At 43.2% G+C, this 19,091-nt stretch overlaps 1 protein-coding gene across 1 annotated transcript; it reads right to left on the bottom strand.

Annotated features, from left to right (window-relative positions):
• Positions 1-273: 273 nt before the first annotated feature.
• On the bottom strand, positions 274-5,731 carry LOC109414595 (uncharacterized). Its single transcript, XM_062846720.1, has 3 exons — positions 5,192-5,731; positions 3,814-4,996; positions 274-874 (listed from the first exon to the last, which is right to left on the bottom strand). The coding sequence occupies exons 2-3, from the start codon at positions 4,868-4,870 to the stop codon at positions 816-818; spliced, it is 1,116 nt and encodes a 371-aa protein (XP_062702704.1). The 5' UTR covers positions 4,871-4,996; positions 5,192-5,731; the 3' UTR covers positions 274-815.
• Between the last annotated feature and the right edge of the window lie 13,360 nt (positions 5,732-19,091).

Genomic DNA, 19,091 nt, shown 5'->3' with positions numbered 1-19,091 from the left:
AAAATGGTTTTGCTGAAGAAATTCGTCGATCGGTGGTTCAAACGAGGATTAAGTTGGTCGGGAATCGAACCAGAAGTGTTGAAGACCGCTATAGTTGACCGTGAAGTTGTTAGCTCTTCTTGATTTCATTTGTATTAATCTTAAGTTTTATCCTTGAGAAACACAGCCAAGGTAGACTAGCACGGGAGAACAACTTAACAACGGATGAAAAAGGTAGAACACTTTGAAGCTAGGTTTTCGGAGCTTGTAGAGATGCGTGTAGCACGATCGGTGTCTAGAATCCAAGAGAGCCCGACAGTAATCGGACGGTTTATTCGATGGCTTTTGCTATAAACTCATTTGACATTTGTCGTTACACTCAGACCCGAATATACCCATTATAAGTATAATCATTACTCGATTTACCTTTATAGTAAAAGCACTCTAAAAATAATTAACTAAATGGACATTACAGACCTTCCCCTTTTACAGGTTGTTCGTTCAACTACAAAAATTAAAGAAAGTTATTCCCAATGGTATCTATCAAAATTATTCGATCACTAGTATACATTCAAAAATATTCGAATTCACCCCTTAAGTTATTTCTTCGCGTTCTCTTCGAACGCCGTGGCAGGCCATCGAGCGCCAACCCATTCTCCATCTTTCGCTTTCGACTCGGTTTATCCGTTAACGACCTGGCTCCTCCCATCTCGTGTTCCTGGAAGCCAAGGAAGGGCTCCTCATCGTCGCTCGTTCTTTGTGGCAATGGATCTGGATTATCGACAAGAGGATCGACATGTACCACCATCCTGCGACTAGCCCCACTGCTTGCATCCTTAGCGATTTTGACTTGATTCCTGTGAGCCGTTGTTGTTACGTCGTTTCCAATCGTGATCTGCAAAATATTTTTACATACACGTTTTATAAAATGCGCTTTTAACCATTTAGCCTGGTGGTGGGGATCATGGTTTTTGTACCACAAAATATCTCCCGCCATCAGACTATCCAAAGGATCCTTATGAATCTCTTTGGTATTATAATCCATTGCTCTGTTATTTGTTTCATCATTGGCGTTATTGGTTTTAGTTTGCATATTATTATTGTTAGTATGTCGTTTTGGATTAATCAAATCGATTAACACTTTTGGGGTATATGCTAAAACTTTTTCTGAAGGGAAGAAACCCTCCATTGTCAAACTATTATTCCTAAAATAGATTAAGAAAACGTTTATCAGGTCCTCCAACTCCAAATGCATGTATTCTGGATCAAGAAGCAACTTTTTCAAAACATTTTTAACAGTGCGAACAAATCTCTCCGCCTGACCATTACTGGCTGGATGGTACGGAGGACTGTTTAGAACTCTTATTCCCTGCCTTTCAAGAAAGTTCTTAAAATCATGAGCATTGAATGGAGGGCCATTGTCTGATACTAAAATATCCGGAAACCCAAATCTAGCAAAATATGCTAACAATTTTTTGATAACTTTTGAACACGATGTTCCGTTTTTCATCCACTCAACTTCCACCCATTTTGAGAAACTGTCTACGATCAATAAGAAAACATGATGCTTGAAGTAGAAAAAGTCGATATGCACTCTACCAAATGGTCTTGTGGAAGGTGTCCATTTCGATTCAATGTTCTGCCTTGGGTGCACTGCCATACTAGCACAAGCATCACATTCACTGACAAATTTTTCAATATCAGCATTAATTCCATACCAGTATACAGAACGTCTTGCCAATTGCTTCATTTTTACAATTCCAATATGATTAGCGTGTAGAAGTTTTAAAATTTCACTCTGCAAATTCTGCGGTATTATTACTTTATCCTGATATAACAAACAACCTTCAACTATTTCCAAATCCTGTTGATTTGCAAAGATATCTTTGAAATTATTCTCTACCCGTTTTGGCCAACCATGGCGCATGAAAGTCATAATACGTTGTAGGAAAGAATCAGCTCTGGTGTTTTTCGCAATACTTGTAAAATCAATTGGACAATCACTGCTGAGATTAATGTGCTTGATACAATCCAAATCCAGATCTTGAGGAACCGACTGCTCCAATGGAAAACGCGAACAAAAATCGGCATTACCCATTTTTGCAGAAGGCCTGTACTGGATATCAAAATCGTATATTGACAATTCCAAAATATAACGCTGTAGTCTTGTTACAAAAATAGCATTCTTTCCCTCCTTGTCGAAAATTCCTACAAGTGGTTTGTGGTCGGTAAACACCGTGAACTTCTGTCCATAAAGAAATTTATGGAATTTTTTTATTGTGCATACTAGTGCAAGCGCCTCTAAATGAAGGATTGGGTATTTTTTTTGAGCAGAATTGAGTGAAAATGACGTAAAACAAATGGGTCTCTCTAATCCATCAACAGAATGTGCAATAACTCCTCCAAGCCCATAGCCAGAAGCATCAGAAACTACGATGACTGGTTTTCTGGGATCAAAAAATTCAAGAAAATTTGTTTCTAGAAGTGATTTCTTTGAACTTTCAAAGGTTTGGTTGCACTCATCATCCCAAATGAATTTGACTTCTTTCTTCAACAAGTTATATAAGCAGTGTAATTTGGAAGACAAACCCGGAATGAACCTGTTATAGTAGTTAATTAGTCCCAAAAACGATTTGAGCTCAGTTACGTTTGTTGGTGTTTTGGCATTTTTGATTGTTGCAATTTTATCTGCACACGGCGACAAACCTTTTTCGCTAATTACATGTCCCAGGTATTCCAAACTAGTCACAAAGAATTTACATTTATCCCAATTCACCTTAATATTTGCTTTGGACAATCTATCCAAAACAATAAAAAGTTTTCGCCTGCAATCTTTTAAATCCTTTCCTGCTATGAGAACATCATCCAAATAGACATAAACATTATCAATTCCCTGCAAAATTTGATCCATTATTTGCTGAAAAATAGATGCACTAGAGGAAGCCCCCTGAGGCAATCTATTGTAAATAAAAAGACCTTTAATCGTATTTATCACCATGAATTTCCTTGAACGTTTTGTTAATGACAACTGTGTATAAGCGCCTTCCAAATCAAGTGCGCAGAACACTTTACATCCTGCCAATCCAGCAAAAAGATCTTGAGCTACAGGTAAAGGATAGGTGTTGGGAATGATGAGTTTGTTGATTGAAACTTTGCAATCAATTACTAACCGTATATTACCATTCTTTTTCATTACAACTATAACAGGAGATGCCCATTCACTTGTTTGAATCGGAGTTATAACATTCTCTTTTTCCAATCTATCTAAATAAGTTAAAACTTTATCCCTTAGTCTGTAGGGAACGTCATAAGCTTTCCTAAAAATAGGAGTGTCTGTTTTTAAAACCAGTTCGGCTTCATAACCGTTGATAGGAGATGAAAAATCTTTGATAAAAACGTCGGCAAATTTTTCCTTAATAGTATCCATTAAATCACCATCCTTATGCCCTACATTATTTACAGGTACTAAATTGTCGAAATAATTGCGCCAGTTGGGAAAGAAAACATCCAACCATGTTCTGCCTAACAGAGGAATAAAATCATGATCATTGTCCAACACCAAAAGTTTCAAATTCTTTTGTATATTTCGAAATTCAACCATAACAACCGCCTCCCCAGCAACGTTTAAACTGGAACCATTTACCACTATCAAGTTTTTAGAGCTTTTCCTAAGAGGCACATTTAGCCTAGTATCAAACAACCTTTTCCCAATCACAGAAACAGAAGCTCCACTATCAACTTCCATTTGCAAAATTTTCCCCGCAACGGTTAGTTCTAGTAAACAAGGGCTGCTTAAATGGTTAATAGAAGAAATATGCATACACTCTAAATCACCTTGATCTGAATCGTCACTAGAATCATCCCAAGCCATCTGGTTCATCATGTTCGATATAGTGTTCACCGTGCTCGAACCAGACTTTCCCAAGTTGACATTATTGATAGGGTCTTTTTTGAGCTGCTTTAACCGGAAACACTTCCTCTTAACGTGCCCCGGAACTCCGCAATAACTGCAAATTCTCTGATCGATCACCACTTGTTGTTCAGCCTCCAGCTCCGCAGGGTACACCGGCGCATCCTGATAGCGGCGATGTGATTCCTCGAAGCGCACATTTCTGGGCTGCCTGTTTCGCGATGGACTGCGAAAATGAGCGCGGTCGTTATACCCTTGGTCGTACCTGTTGTATGGTTTCGAGCTGCGGTCGGCACTCCTCGCCGGCGATTTGTACTGTGGCCTGTAACCTAAACGGCTTTTCACGGGAACTCGACCTCGGCCCTGCGCTAAATCCGCCATACGCCGCAAAACCGCCCCTCGACCACCAGTAAGGCTACCTATGGATGCGATTTGTGCGGAAGAATCCTCCCTTGTTAAGGCTCTAGCATGAGAAGTGGTCATTTCCCAAGTAGTTATTATTTTCTCCGCTTGGGCTAGGTTCAAGTTTTTCTCGTCTTCAGTCAACAATTTTTGTCTCAAAGCGTCATCAGACAGCCCAATGAGAACCCGGTCAAGAATACGGCCATCTTTGTCATCCTTGAAATTGCAGTACTCAGCCTGAAGCTTTAGGGAAAATAAGAAATCACTGGCCTTTTCGTCCGGTTGTTGCATCCGTGACCCAAACTTATACCGCTGGATCAAAGCTGAATCCGTTTTATCAAGCTTTTGCTTTAGTTTTTGTACCAATTCATCCAGTGGGGCTGCGTCTAGCAATTCCTCACTAAGGTATAAATTTTGGGCCACCTCGAATAGGTATTCGCCCCCCAAGAGAAACAATTGATCTTTCTTGTTCTCGTCCGCCACTTTATTTATGCGGAAATGGTACCCGAGTCGCTTAAACCAAGAAGCGAAAGACTGCCCTTTACGGTAGGGGTCAATGTTTGGAGCTACGTGAGACATTTTTATCAATTACACCTCTCCAGTGCCGATAATATTATCAGAAATAAAATCACACCGCTAATTCCAAATAGAAAAAAAAAATCGCTGGATGAACAGTCGATGAGCTGCCACAAACTTGTTTTACGGCTAATTTAAACAAAAGAAAAAAAATAACACTCATGAAACCTACGCAATAAAAAATTATCACAATTGTTCACTGTCTATTGTCTCTTTTCTTAATCGCAAGACAAAAGAAACCAAGCGTCACCTTTATGCTACAAAATGGCGTTTGCCTAGCACAAGAACACAATTGTTTCGTTAAAAAAAACACTTTTGTCTTACCTCTACCAAAAATCGTCGAAAGTTTCTCCCCTACGGAAAAAATCCGATGCTTTTTCCTGCTTTGTTCGTCCGTCCAACGTAGCCGTCCGAAATCCTCCGGGATCGAAAGGGTTGCGGTCGCGCTGAAGGTCAAACGTCCCGGCGCCGAAAGTCAAAGATCCGGCCGCTGCAGTCCAGGTGGTAGCACGCTTTCACTTTCACTTCACTGTTTTCCTCGTCGTCCACTATTAATCTTAAGTTTTATCCTTGAGAAACACAGCCAAGGTAGACTAGCACGGGAGAACAACTTAACAACGGATGAAAAAGGTAGAACACTTTGAAGCTAGGTTTTCGGAGCTTGTAGAGATGCGTGTAGCACGATCGGTGTCTAGAATCCAAGAGAGCCCGACAGTAATCGGACGGTTTATTCGATGGCTTTTGCTATAAACTCATTTGACATTTGTCGTTACACTCAGACCCGAATATACCCATTATAAGTATAATCATTACTCGATTTACCTTTATAGTAAAAGCACTCTAAAAATAATTAACTAAATGGACATTACAATTTGTTCACCATTAGAGTCAAGTTTTTATAATTGTATTGTTAGAGCAACCTTTGCTAGTTTGTACATTGCATTTATACAGTTTCTGCAGTGTTGAATTATTGAATTACCATATATCACCTTTTAATGCACCCTAATACAAAGAAAAAATGTAATGCATCAAAACATTGATAATGCCAATCTAAAGGATTATTGCATGATAAGTGTGGAATTACTGCATTTCGCATTGTAAAGGTTGATATGCAGTCTAATTCGTGCAATTTCTGATGATCACATGCCAATAATGATGGCCTCCCTAGGTAGATGGTGTGGTATCCTGACATGGGTGTTGAGTGGATGAATCAGTAGAGAGGTAGTTCTCGGTGTGGTGAGAGTGGTGTGCCTCAGACGTGGCATTGGAGTAAGTTTGGTAAGTGTATAAAAGGCTACAAACGGGAATATTTGGAACGTGCCACCATAGGATATCACATTGGCGATCCTGCCATGTTGATGGCGAAAAAAAAATTCAGGTGGAACATATAGGGAAAACTTTTTAGAAAGTGAAAAAAAAAACGTATTTTGCATTGTGTTATGGAAGTCTCCATGGAGATAGTGAGTGCTAAGAAGAGAGAGCCTTGTAAGAGAAATGAAGGTTCTTGCGGCAAGGTTGCCAGAAACAATGTAATTACCAAAACGATCTCTTGAATCGGGTTTTAGCTCATCCACCAGATGTACAATAAAGCATTGAATCGGGTGAAGCCCAAGGTCAATGTAAGTATTGCGTCGAGTAAAGCTCATGGCCAATACAAGTACACATGGATGAAATTGCTTGCGCAGAGTTTGAGCTCATTGCCAAGCGTAATTAATGATGCGTCGGCTTTAGCCCATGGCCAACACAAGTATTGAGTCGAGTTTAGCTCAAGGCCAGTACAAGAGCATATAAAGTGATACCTTGCGCAGAGTTATAGCTCATTGCCAAGTCGGTTGAAAAGTTGCGTCGGGTAAAGCCCATGGCCAACGTACGTATCGCGTCGAGTAAAGCTCATGACCGATACGATTAAAAAAAATGTGCTGAAAGCTCATCTAGTTATATATTTGTTACATTGAGAAGTGCAACAAAGTACTAATTGAAAGATAGAGAAAAATTCGATAACCTTGAACAGAAAAAGAAAACAAAACGAAATTTCAATCAATGGGTTAGTGCGCATCAAGGAATACTTACATTCATAATAAGAACCATAGTAAATTTTTGTTCTTTTTAGTAAAGAGATAAATAACTGTCGGTAGTTGCAAAAGAAGTAAATAATAATAAGTGTCAGTGGCATTGATAACTTTGGATCATGGTCGCTGACGAGAAAACAGTGTAATCTGCTGACACTGCTCAAACTCAGTAACTCAACACTACGAAAATGGGAGAGGAATAATTCTTATGTTCATTTCCGCAATAGGACATATCGGTGAAGTACTAGATTTGTAGTAATGAGCTGAATTTTAGTATGGTGAGAAGGTCAATTCTCCGTTTCTGCAATGAAATGGTGCAAAAAGCGTGGGTATTATGATTCCTTGCCTAATTTGATGCTGTTTGAGCAAAACTTTGGGCAACAGTGTTGTTGTTTTCTTCATTTCTTGCAACATAAACAACATAGTTATCCAAAGTTTTGCTCAAACAGCATCAAATTAGGCAAGGAATCATTATACCCACGCCTTTTGAACCATTTCATTGCAGAAACGGAGAATCGGCCTTCTCACCATACAAAAATTCAGCTCATTACTACAAATCTAGTACTACACCGAACGTGCCCCATTGGTGTGTGTGATGTGTGGAGGAGTGGACTCTTACGACTGCGCTTCGCTTGATGACTGATTGGCTAACGTGGCTGATACTAAACGCAGACAAAATTCTTTCAATTTTTCTCCACCCAATATTCGAGGTGATGGCGATGGATTCGTTGTGATGGTGGGATGTCAGCTGATGATTTTGTGGCTCAGATACTTAGACGTTCGGTTTTGTCCCATTCCGCCTGCTGGATGTATTTAACCAAACGGTGCTGACGTGCGTAAAACAAAAACGATGGCCGGCAGCGGAGCGGTGCACCACCGCGGTGGTTTATTTGATCAAAAATATTATGCGTTGCGCGAAAATTTGTACGCGCAAGCGCCCATACATCTCTGCCTGTAAGAAAAATCATTTCGGTGTTTTCGGCGCAGTATTCCTTGGCCAATTCGCGCACTTATTGTAGAAGACACCATAACGATTAAACATACCAGCGGAGGTCTATTAGCGATTTTGCACCTTTTTCGCTCTCTATTTTCTTGCAACGGGTAATACTGAGAACGTAGAAGTGAGATACCTGCATGTCTGTCATTATTTTTTGCATATGTGTAGGTATGCGTTCTCGAAATGCTTCGCCAGTTTGTTTATGTTTTAGCAGTTGAGTCACAGAGAACAGACATCCTGGCTAGAACAAATTTCATTCGGAAGGTTGTGTAAGGATTTGAATCTTTACTTGAGTAAGGATGCAAACCAATACACGATGACAACACTAACGCCACCAAACACCATATTGCCACAGTCAATGGTGAATTGAAACATTTCAAGTGGTGAATAAAATTAGTATGGGATATTAACCGATTGCAGCGCCACGCTATTGCCACTTGTGTTGCCGATTTCAAATGGCCGTTAAATTCCTTACACAGTTTCGGAACTGGACTTAGACGTCTGTTCTCTGTGGTTGAGTCGAGTGAGAGGCAGTAGTGCCTGCACGCTAAAAATCACATATAAGAATGCAATGTAGGATAAGATTACTGAAAACAAAAATAATTGCTTTCGAGCGTACATATTATCTGGAGGATGCTGTTGGCCACCTCAAATTCTGTGTTTGTCGTCAAATTAGTAATTGAATTGGAATTGCGTATTGGAATTGAGTATACTTTGAAGAGCTTTTTGAGCTGGAAGGCAAATCTGTGCACTCAGCGACATTTGTAAATGTGACGCAGTGTGCATTTATTTTAGAGTGTTGTTCTTACTGAGCGGGAAAATGAGAGAATGCGCCGCATGTCAAATACACTCAGGTAAAACAACTCACGAATGTCATAAGTTTAAACTAAGGAAACACCATTTTAAATAATATATAACAATTAGAGTGAATTTCATAAACTCGCTCAATGGCGCGGTATCGATTCAAAGTTTGAATTATATGCATATTTATCAATAACATATTCTTGTACGTTGATGGCCGTGTGGATTATGTACAAATTTAGTGATCTCATCATTCTCAAATTCATAAAGTACTTTGTATACTTTTGCTAATTTACTTCGCTGAGTGTATAGATGGCGGCTTGAACGGTAATCCATGCTTGGATAGGGCAAAACAAAAACGAAGTATGCGTGTCGCATTCACAAAAATAGCTTGGTACGTTTGAGTAGAGTGGCTTTAACTTAGAGTGGCGTCAATGTCAAAATTGGAACAGCGGTCATCTGTCAAATCCATACAAATTCCTGTTCCAAACGAGCAGGAGACCTGTCAAAATGGGAACATGACGCCACTCTCCCTTCCAGTCACTCTACGTTTGAGTTGAGTCGTTGAGTACTGATGTTCATTCATGAAGCTCTCGGCAGCGTGCGCTTGATTAGAGCAATCCTAACAGCAACCACTATTTTATCAACTAACTCAACATTTTTGTTTTGATTAATTTAAAAGCCCAAATATAGTATTACTTTTTGAGGGATCTTAATCAGGGATGATTTAGGGAACCATACAAGCGCTCAGTGATCTAATCAGCATCTATAAAATATGGTAATACTGTGATACATTTCTCGGCATATAAGTCATCGGAAAAGAAAATCTAGTTGCTGACAAATTATATGTCAAGAAATTGCTCTTTTCAATATTAAATTGCTTTCAATCTAAAAATGGATATTCAAACCTGATAATCAAATGGAACACCATAGGGTTAGTTTTTGAAGAGCCAGCGAGTATAATTACAAAAGAAGTTACGGGAACTTGGTGTCGAAATTTCAGGATCCCACCAGGGGATATTCTACACTTGGTTACGGATGTTAAAAGTCTCTGAAGCCGTAAATGTTAATTTTTTTTTGGTTCCAGGGAGAGGAAGTAGCAAAAAGGGATTTTGAAAGCCTACTCGAAAATGATGATAGTTTAGTTTAGAAGTATATAATGTAGTTTCTCATGTTTTGGAATGATATTACACGGGTTTTGAATCATTTTCTGCAAAGGGAGGATGTGGTATCCTGACATGGGTGTTGAGTGGATGAATCAGTAGAGAGGTAGTTCTCGGTGTGGTGAGAGTGGTGTGCCTCAGACGTGGCATTGGAGTAAGTTTGGTAAGTGTATAAAAGGCTACAAACGGGAATATTTGGAACGTGCCACCATAGGATATCACAGATGGTAGTCAAATACAGCCGCTACTCTATTGAACAAACGCTGAATTCTGGTCATGGCGTTGACCTTATGTGGAATAACGGCATCTTATACTGATGATCATTAACCTGGGCTTGTTAGGGGAATATCTGTAAATAAAAAGAAAATCGCGTTAAGTACTGTTCCTTTGAATTCCACTAAGAATTTGCATCCTTTGACAGATACGTATTTCGACCTCAACTGTCGACTCAAGAGTCGAGCCAAGTACAAGACACTGAAGACGACCTTACAGTTGAGGTCGAAATACGTATCTGTCAAAGGATGCAAATTCTTAGTGGAATTCAAAGGAACAATACTTAACGCGATTTTCTTTTTATTTGGCATATAATACGTTGGAAGCAGCTTGTATTCTATCATTATTAGAACACTACAGTCCGGATTCGCTGGTTGGGTCACGACTGCGCCCCGATTAGCGAATCGTGTTCGTTCGTTGGGGCAACTGACAACTGATCAAAATGCTCTAGACACACGCAAGTGACGAGCAATACGTCACGGAACACTCACATACTTGCGCAAACGTTCTGTATACAGGAGCTATGATGCGACGGCGGTCAGACGTCAAACTCGTTTTGACATTTATTTTGACATTGACAGTGCTTTTTAGTTGGGTTTTGCCCCAACCAGTGAACATTCAACCATCGAGACAGCCCATCTAACGAGCTCTCAACGAACGAATCGTCACTATATTAGACAGATGAGGGGCCGTTCATAAACCACGTAGACTTTTTGGGGGGAGGGGGGGGTCTGGCCAAAGTCTACGCTCCATACAAATTTCAAAATTTTTGTATGGACAAAAGTCTACGAGGGGGGAGGGGGGGGTCTGAGATTTCCAAATTTTGGTCTACGTGGTTTATGAACAGCCCCTGATGTGAATACCTAAGCAATTTTTATACCAATGGTTATTCAATGAGCAGAAATATGCATTAACAAACGTGCAATTTCCACTGCATGAAACATTTATTCGCCATTTTGTTCAACAGAAACTCTTGTCCAACGGTCGGCGCCTTTGTAGCACATTTAATCAACTGACATGCTTATTAATGATTTTGGATTGTTACATGGGTTGACGGCTCCCTTGGTAACAACAGCCGCCTCGGAGTTATTCGCAAGATTGACGCTAGCCGACACGTTCTCCGCTTCTAATAATTGGCCCCTGTTCCGGCACAGATGCGTTGTTGCACCGGAATCGAAAATCCAGTCCTCATTGTCGTTTCCTGACTGCACTGCGTTGAAGGCTGACGGCTTAACGTTATGGCCCATACAAAAATTTTAGGATTTTCGTACAAAAAATCGTTACGGAGGGGGGGGGTCAAAAAATCTCGATTTTAGCGTTACGTAATAAATGGATGCAGCCTCATGAACTTGAACTACATGCAGCAAACGAATCATTTTAAAGTTTTGTCATATTTTACAATATCGAATCGATGTGAAAATATCAATTCAAAGCATTCGATTAAATCGGTGAATCGATTCTGCTGATCCGATTCGAATCGATTCACAAAAAATCGATGTCTCAGCCAGATTTGCCCAATGCTAGACTTGCACCCTCAACAGCGAAATAAAGAAAGTCGCCAGAAATTTGACCTGGTCACAGGTCAAAGAAATTAAGGGAATCGCCCAGGATCTCTGCCCGCTACACCACCATAGGTGGTCAGGACTGAAAGTGATTATCAAGAAAAAAATAATCTTTCAAACACTTTAATAACTCACATCACTCGAGAGATTACAAAACGTGCGTGACAGCTCATAGCAACTTTTCTGGTACGAAAAATAACGTCTAAGTATATTAATACCACACAGATGAGAACACAATTTTTCACCATAAATGCTAGGCTGGTGGTTCCGAGAAGTGTCTGTCTTCCCTTACCTATTTTCTGCATAATTTTCGCTTATATTCGCAATGGTACTGCCATAACGCAAAACGATTGACGTGTTGTCATGCTATGTTATTTCAGATTGTGGTTAGCAAATCTTCTTCCATTTCGTTAGAATCAGATGGATATTTCAACTACATGCTAACTTCAAACATTAAAGTTCACGACCAAGTTGCCGACATTCCGTCCTTCCAGCTGTGGCAGCGGTGAAAATTGTCATATCATTGCCAAGATTATCATAATTTTCTAATTAATCATCAGCACTTGGAAATCAGCAGAACTTGCCGGGCCGGAATCCGTTCCTTCGTCATCTGCCCACCTTATATCATCTATCCTTTGTATAGAGAACTAACAACGAGAAAGTGATTATTCAATAGAGAAGACACGATAAGTACATACAATCATTTGCACGCGCTCACACCCACTCGCACATAGACGTCGTCGTCGTCGCCATGCCGCCTACCAACTCCTGGTCGCAGTCTGGCACTTATGAACAGCAGCAGCTGGGGGCAAAGTGAGCAGTATAAATTTGCATAAATCGTCACGCTATCACGTAGCTGGACTAGTCCTGGACTAGGCAGAGGGTCCTTGGCAAAGGACAATTTGAGCTTGCCAAGCCAGCATCCTCCTGTGCATTCCGCACCTGCACTGATGCACGGGTTGACCGTTCCACGCGATGTGGTGATACGTAGCTACTAATTCAATAAGACACCGGATGACAGAGATGCCACCACATTAGAAGCTATGCTTAGTTTGCCAAACCACACTGGCAGTTGGGATTTGAAGTGGTATGTAAGCCATACTGGGTTTGTTCAGTGCACTGGAATAGATTGGGGATATGCTGGAGTTCTAGAGCTCTAAATTGGATACACGTCGTGCAACAGCAGCGACCGGCGAAGGTATTTATCAAATTATTTAATCGTTATTGACAGATGGCGGTTCCTGAGTCCTGACGCGTGTACGGGGTACTAAATTAGCTTGCCTGAGTCGCCAGCTCACTGTGCAAAAGGAGATGTATAGTTTGGCATGCACAAAGTCTTTACCTTATGGAAGATCTTTGGTTGAAGGCTGATAGGAAAGGAAGGGGTCTTGCTTCTGCTAGCCTGAGCGTTCAAGGTTAGGAGCGGCTAATCAACGTTCAAGTGTCAGTGAAGGGCTCTTAGCTCAACTGTGTACTAACGCCCTCCGAAAACTTAGGGGGTTCGTATCAAGCTCGCAACGGAAAGTCAGCAACAGAATAATACAAACTGAGACCAATAGCAGCGGCCTCAGCGAAGAAAATGGACTTGAAATTGGCCGCTAGGTACGTGGAACTACCGATCACTCAACTTAATTAAGGGCATGGATGGATATAGTAAAGCGGATAAAACACGACAGACTGAGGTGGGCTGGACACGTAGATCGTATGTCGGAGGAATGATAAGCTAAAACAATATTCAGCAGAGAACTAGGATGGGGCCGTCGGTCGCGCACACAATTGCTTTTTGCAGTTGATGAGGATCTAAGGTCTTGAAACGTTCAGGTCGACTGGAAGCAATTGGCTCAGGACCGAGGCTATGGAGGTGAATGCTTCATTCCGTGTAGAGGCACCGCTTCATCGTTAACGGAGCCTGTGAGTTAACTGGGCACCCCGCAGTTTATCGTCCCTTACCGTCTTAATGCAGGGCTCTGGCGTGGTGGACTTCCTTTCTCGTACAATTCGTGGGATTGATTCAGTATGAAGAATAAACCAACAAATCAATCAGGAGCTAGTAGTAGTGGCGAGGCTAACCCCTTCGCAAGAAGTGGGTTGGCTAGATCTCCGTTAAGGAGAAGCGAGGAGTCAGAAGCGGGAAGCTGTACACGCAGCTCCACCGTGCAAGCTCTGATCCCCGGCTAGTCATGCTGGTGGAGATATTGGACGGATCGTGGTTGATGAGGGCCATCAACCAAAAGCGAGAAGAACTGTCCATGATTGAGGTAATTGAGCAGCAAGCTTGGCAAGATCATCGACTTTGTTTCCACTAAGTCCAACATTAGTAAAGACCTGAAAGACTCATGAAGACTGTAGTAGCGGCGGAACCGGTGAAAGTAAAGTCTACCCAGACGAAGGCCTTCGCTTTCGCAGGTAGTCCGAAAGGTGTGGTGGATGTGACTGCTCGTGATAAGCACTCGCAGAAGCGGGTGAGGCAGCCGTCAAGTGAAGAGTTGTCTGGCGGTGTCCGCAAGGGCAGAAGGATACTAACCCCGAAGGTCGGCAGTAATACCAGCAAGTCAGACTCCAGCCAGGCGTTCCGGAAAGCTGAGAAGGGTGAGCCTGAAAAGGCTGGCCCGTCCCAGAAAGATGGGAACAAAAGCTGTTGTAAGGCCCACATCAACTACAGAGTAGGGTGAACTAAGGGGAGGATCCCCCTTGAACGAAGATCACGAAGGTCGAGCGGAAGAAGAAGAAGATAAAGCCGCAGGTCGAAGAAGTTTGGGACGTCTAACCCAGGTGTAAAAGAGAAGGTGCCAAGTGCGAGAAAGGCGATGCGCTCTTCATCAAGACGGAACAGTCGAAGTACTCGGACGTCTTGAAGGCGATGCGAAGCGACGCCAAGCTCGAAGATCTGGGAGCCGTCGACGTGCGCAGTATCAGACGTTCTCGCACGATAAGGTGCGCCCGCGTTTTCACACAATGCGTGACCGTATGCTTGCCACATGCGGAGAAGACACTACTCCGAACAATCTTGTCCAGAGGATGTGTGGGGATGAGTTTGGCTGGAATGCCGTTTCAACGGCTATCATCTACATCGTCTTGGAGCTACAGTTGAGGTGGCTAGTGGACTTGGAGAATGGCTAGTTAGATGCGATACAAGCGGCGGTCCAAGGGTTCGGAGTCGGCTTCGTAGGTCATGCCGGTGCCCTGCGGTCGAAATCGACCCTAACAACAGCGATTAAGTGGCCACGAAGAGAACGTCCTGGTAGCGTTGCTGTCGTAGCGTCGTTCTACTGGGTTGAATCCGAGCCCGGAAAGGGATCCTCGGTAAGGGCCGGGCAGATGGAGACCTTATTGTCAGCAACCTTCTGGTGCAGCTGATAGGGTCTGAAGGGTAGTGATACCCTTGCCTCCATCATGCCAGATCTGGTTGCACGAAGGCATCAGTTCTTGATGCCTGCAAAACAGTTTGGTGCGGGCGTGGGGTTGACCACTCGGGAGAGTGGCTAAGCACCAGCATGCTATCGTGATGTGATGGACTCTCCAAAGCGAGTCATCGATGTTCGTTGCTGCAGGCTACGCAGATAACCTTGAGGGTGCGATGTGCACTAGCCCCTCTCAGAAGCAATGCTTTCTTGGTGGTTTCGGAGAGACGAAGAGTTTTCCAGGAATTCCTTGGGGGATTCCTCCTGGAATTCACTCCGGGATTCTTCCAGGAATTCTTCCCGAGATTCCTCCAGGAATTCCTCCCGAGATTCCTCCAGGGATTCCTCCCGAGATTCCTCCAGGAATTCCTCCAGGAATTCTTCCCGGGATTCTTCCAGGAATTCCTCCAGAGATTCCTCCAGGAATTCCTCCCGAGATTCCTCCAGGAATTCCTCCCGAGATTCCTCCAGGAATTCCTCCCGAGATTCCTTCCAGAATTCCTCTTGGGATTCCTCCAGGAATTCGTTCCGGGTGTCGTAACCGGATGGGACAGCGAATGTGCCATCTTCCAGTTGATGCTCTTCTAACTCCTCAGCTGTGTCACGCTGATTGGCCGAAAGGACGTAAGCTCCCGCCAAACCGTCTTCTGATACATTTTCGAGATTGCGCTCCATAAGGCGTCCGTTGTCGTTCACTATCCTCGTTAAACTGACTCTACTGAAACCGCCAACCTTGTTGGGTACCTGCTCAAGTGCTGAGTGAGAGAATCTCTCCTTTTTCCATGGTGAACACCCAACTCTTGTTTCCTGCACGCAGAACTCGATGTACACAGCGCAACGAGTAACTTTCACGCAGCGACCGAAAAGACAAAAGAATTTTCACGCAGATTTGTGTAACACCGGATCAACACAAAAAATGTGCTCATCCGGTGTTACACAAATCTGCGTGAAAATTCTTTTGTCTTTTTGCTCGCTGCGTGAAAGTTACTCGTGTGCTGTGTTGTTTCATTTAAGGGTGTGGCTCTGGTTTCACTCTCTTTCTCTTCTGCCCTCCATTTTGCTGTTTCAAAATGTCTACACAATTAGCTGAACGTAAAAGTGCACGTTCTTGAACATTTCAAGCGTAACGTTTATATTGGGTTATGTCACCAACTCTTTAGAGCAATGCGTTCTGTTGCGTTGTGCACGCTTTAAGCTGCAAAATAGGTTTAATGAAAGCGACATCAAGTAATACTTATATAAACTTACAATTTTGGTCGACTTTTCTGCAATAGAGTCTGCCTGATCTTATTCCCCACTGCTTCTGTGTAGTATAGAAAAGTTTAGGAATGAACTAGTTCAAATTAACTACACTATACACGGTACTGTAGGAATTCAAATTGAACTCGTAGGCACATGGAATTATTAATAACCAGAAGCAAACCGATCCACAACACTGTGTTTACTTTTCTTTCTAATCTGCCTTATCATCTACGTTGACGTTGATAACATTTCCAGAGCCGGACGCAGGTTGGTGGTCGGCAGTGTTGCCGCGACGGCGATTTACGTCGCAACAGTTTAAAAAGACACAAGATATGAAGCGTAACCAATAATTTATTTTTCGATAACCAATTAGTTCAATACTGACAAGCCCATATTCCACACCGGGATTCCTCCAGGATTCCTCCAGGAATTCGTTCCGGGATTCCTCCAGGAATTCGTTCCGGGATTCCTTCAAGAATTCCTCCCGAGATTCCTTCAGGAATTCTTTCCGAGATTCCTCCAGGAATTCCTCCCGAGATTCCTCCAGGAATTCCTCCCGAGATTCCTCCAGGAATTCCACCCGAAATTCCTCCGGGAATTGGGTTGTTTAGTGAATAAACTATTGCTATTTTCTATAGCCTAATAGAAAGAGCTCATTTTTTAAGTTAACGTGATTTTATTTGGTTCTAATACTTTTGTTTTGATGATTAAATTAACAAAACAGTTTTAATTTTCGTGGATAGAATGACAGTTCAATCGATTAAATGACAGTTCGACCCGAACAAAAAAAATTTCCCCATACAAACTTTAAATGCATTTTTAAAATAGTTCTCGGATTCCAAAAATTATGAAATTTTAGATTTCGACTAATTTTTGGGCGGAGAATCCGATTATGAAATAATCCGGATATCCCTAAAGAACCCAATTCCTCCCAAGATTCCTTCTGGAATTCCTTTTGGGATTCCTCCAGGAATTCCTCCCGGGATTTCTCCAGGAATTCCTTCCGGGATCCTCCAGGATTCTTCCAGGAATTCGTTTCGGGATTTCTCCAGGAATTCGTCCCGGGATTCCTTCAGGAATTACTCTCGAGATTCCTTCATGAATTCCTCCCGGGATTCCTTCAGGAATTCCTTCCGAGATTCCTTCAGAAATTCCTCCCGCGATTCCTCCAGGAATTCCTCCCGAGATTCCTTCCGGAATTCCTCTTGGGATTCCTCCAGGAATTCCTTCCGGAATTCCTCCTGGAATTCACTCCGGGATTCCTCCAGGAATTCCTCCCGAGATTCCTCCAGGAATTCCTCCCGAGATTCCTCCAGGAATTTTTCCCGAGATTCCTCCAGGAATTCCTCCCGAGATTCCTTCTGGAATTCCTCTTGGGATTCCTCCAGGAATTCCTCCCGGGATTCATCCAGGAATTCCTTCCGGGATTCAGGATTCTTCCAGGAATTCCTTCCGGGATTCCTCCAGGAATTTGTTCCGGGATTCCTCCAGGAATTCGTTCCGGGATTCCTTCAGGAATTCGTTCCGGGATTCCTTCAGGAATTCCTCCCGAGATTCCTTCATGAATTCCTCCCGAGATTCCTTCAGGAATTCCTTCCAAGATTCCTTCAGGAATTCATCCCGAGATTCCTTCAGGAATTCCTCCCGAGATTCCTTCAGGGATTCCTCCCGCGATTCTTTCAGGAATTCCTCCCGAGATTCCTTCAGGAATCCCTCCCGAGATTCCTTCAGGAATTCCTCCCGAGATTCCTTCAGGAATTCCTCCCGAGATTCCTTCATGAATTCCTCCCGAGATTCCTTCAGGAATTCTTTCCGAGATTCCTTCAGGAATTCCTTCCGGGATTCCTCCAGGAATTCCTTCCGGGATTCCTCCAGGAATTCCTTCCGGGATTCCTCCAGGAATTCCTTCCGGGATTCCTCCAGGAATTCCTTCCGGGATTCCTCCAGGAATTCCTTCCGGGATTCCTCCAGGAATTCCTTCCGGGATTCCTCCAGGAATTCCTTCCGGGATTCCTCCAGGAATTCCTTCCGTGATTCCTCCAGGAATTCCTTCCGGGATTCCTCCAGGAATTCCTTCCGGGGTTCCTCCAGGAATTCCTTCCGGGATTCCTCCAGGAATTCGTTCCGGGATTCCTCCAGGAATTCGTTCCGGGATTCCTCCAGGAATTCGTTCCGGGATTCCTCCAGGAATTCCTCCCGGGATTCCTCCAGGAATTCCTCCCGGGATTCCTCCAGGAATTCCTCCCGGGATTCCTCCAGGAATTCCTCCCGGGATTCCTCCAGGAATTCCTCCCGGGATTCCTCCAGGAATTCCTCCCGGGATTCCTCCAGGAATTCCTCCCGGGATTCCTCCAGGAATTCCTCCCGGGATTCCTCCAGGAATTCCTCCCGGGATTCCTCCAGGAATTCCTCCCGGGATTCCTCCAGGAATTCCTCCCGGGATTCCTCCAGGAATTCCTCCCGGGATTCCTCCAGGAATTCCTCCCGGGATTCCTCCAGGAATTCCTCCCGGGATTCCTCCAGGAATTCCTCCCGGGATTCCTCCAGGAATTCCTCCCGGGATTCCTCCAGGAATTCCTCCCGGGATTCCTCCAGGAATTCCTCCCGGGATTCCTCCAGGAATTCCTCCCGGGATTCCTCCAGGAATTCCTCCCGGGATTCCTCCAGGAATTCCTCCCGAGATTCCTCCTGGAATTCCTCCCGGGATTCCTCCAGG

The sequence above is a fragment of the Aedes albopictus genome, chromosome 1 (genome assembly GCF_035046485.1).
Source record: "Aedes albopictus strain Foshan chromosome 1, AalbF5, whole genome shotgun sequence".
NCBI lineage: Eukaryota > Metazoa > Arthropoda > Insecta > Diptera > Culicidae > Aedes > Aedes albopictus.
Note: the sequence above shows the minus strand (reverse complement) of the source record. Positions and strands in the feature narration are given on the sequence as shown.

Coding starts and splice junctions, on each gene's coding strand:
- LOC109414595 (XM_062846720.1), bottom strand. CDS start 4,870: ATGTCTCACGTAGCTCCAAACATTGACCCCTACCGTAAAGGGCAGTCT. Junction 875..3,813: donor TAGTGACGATTCAGATCAAG/GTGATTTAGAGT, acceptor AATATTTTGCAG/ATCACGATTGGAAACGACGT.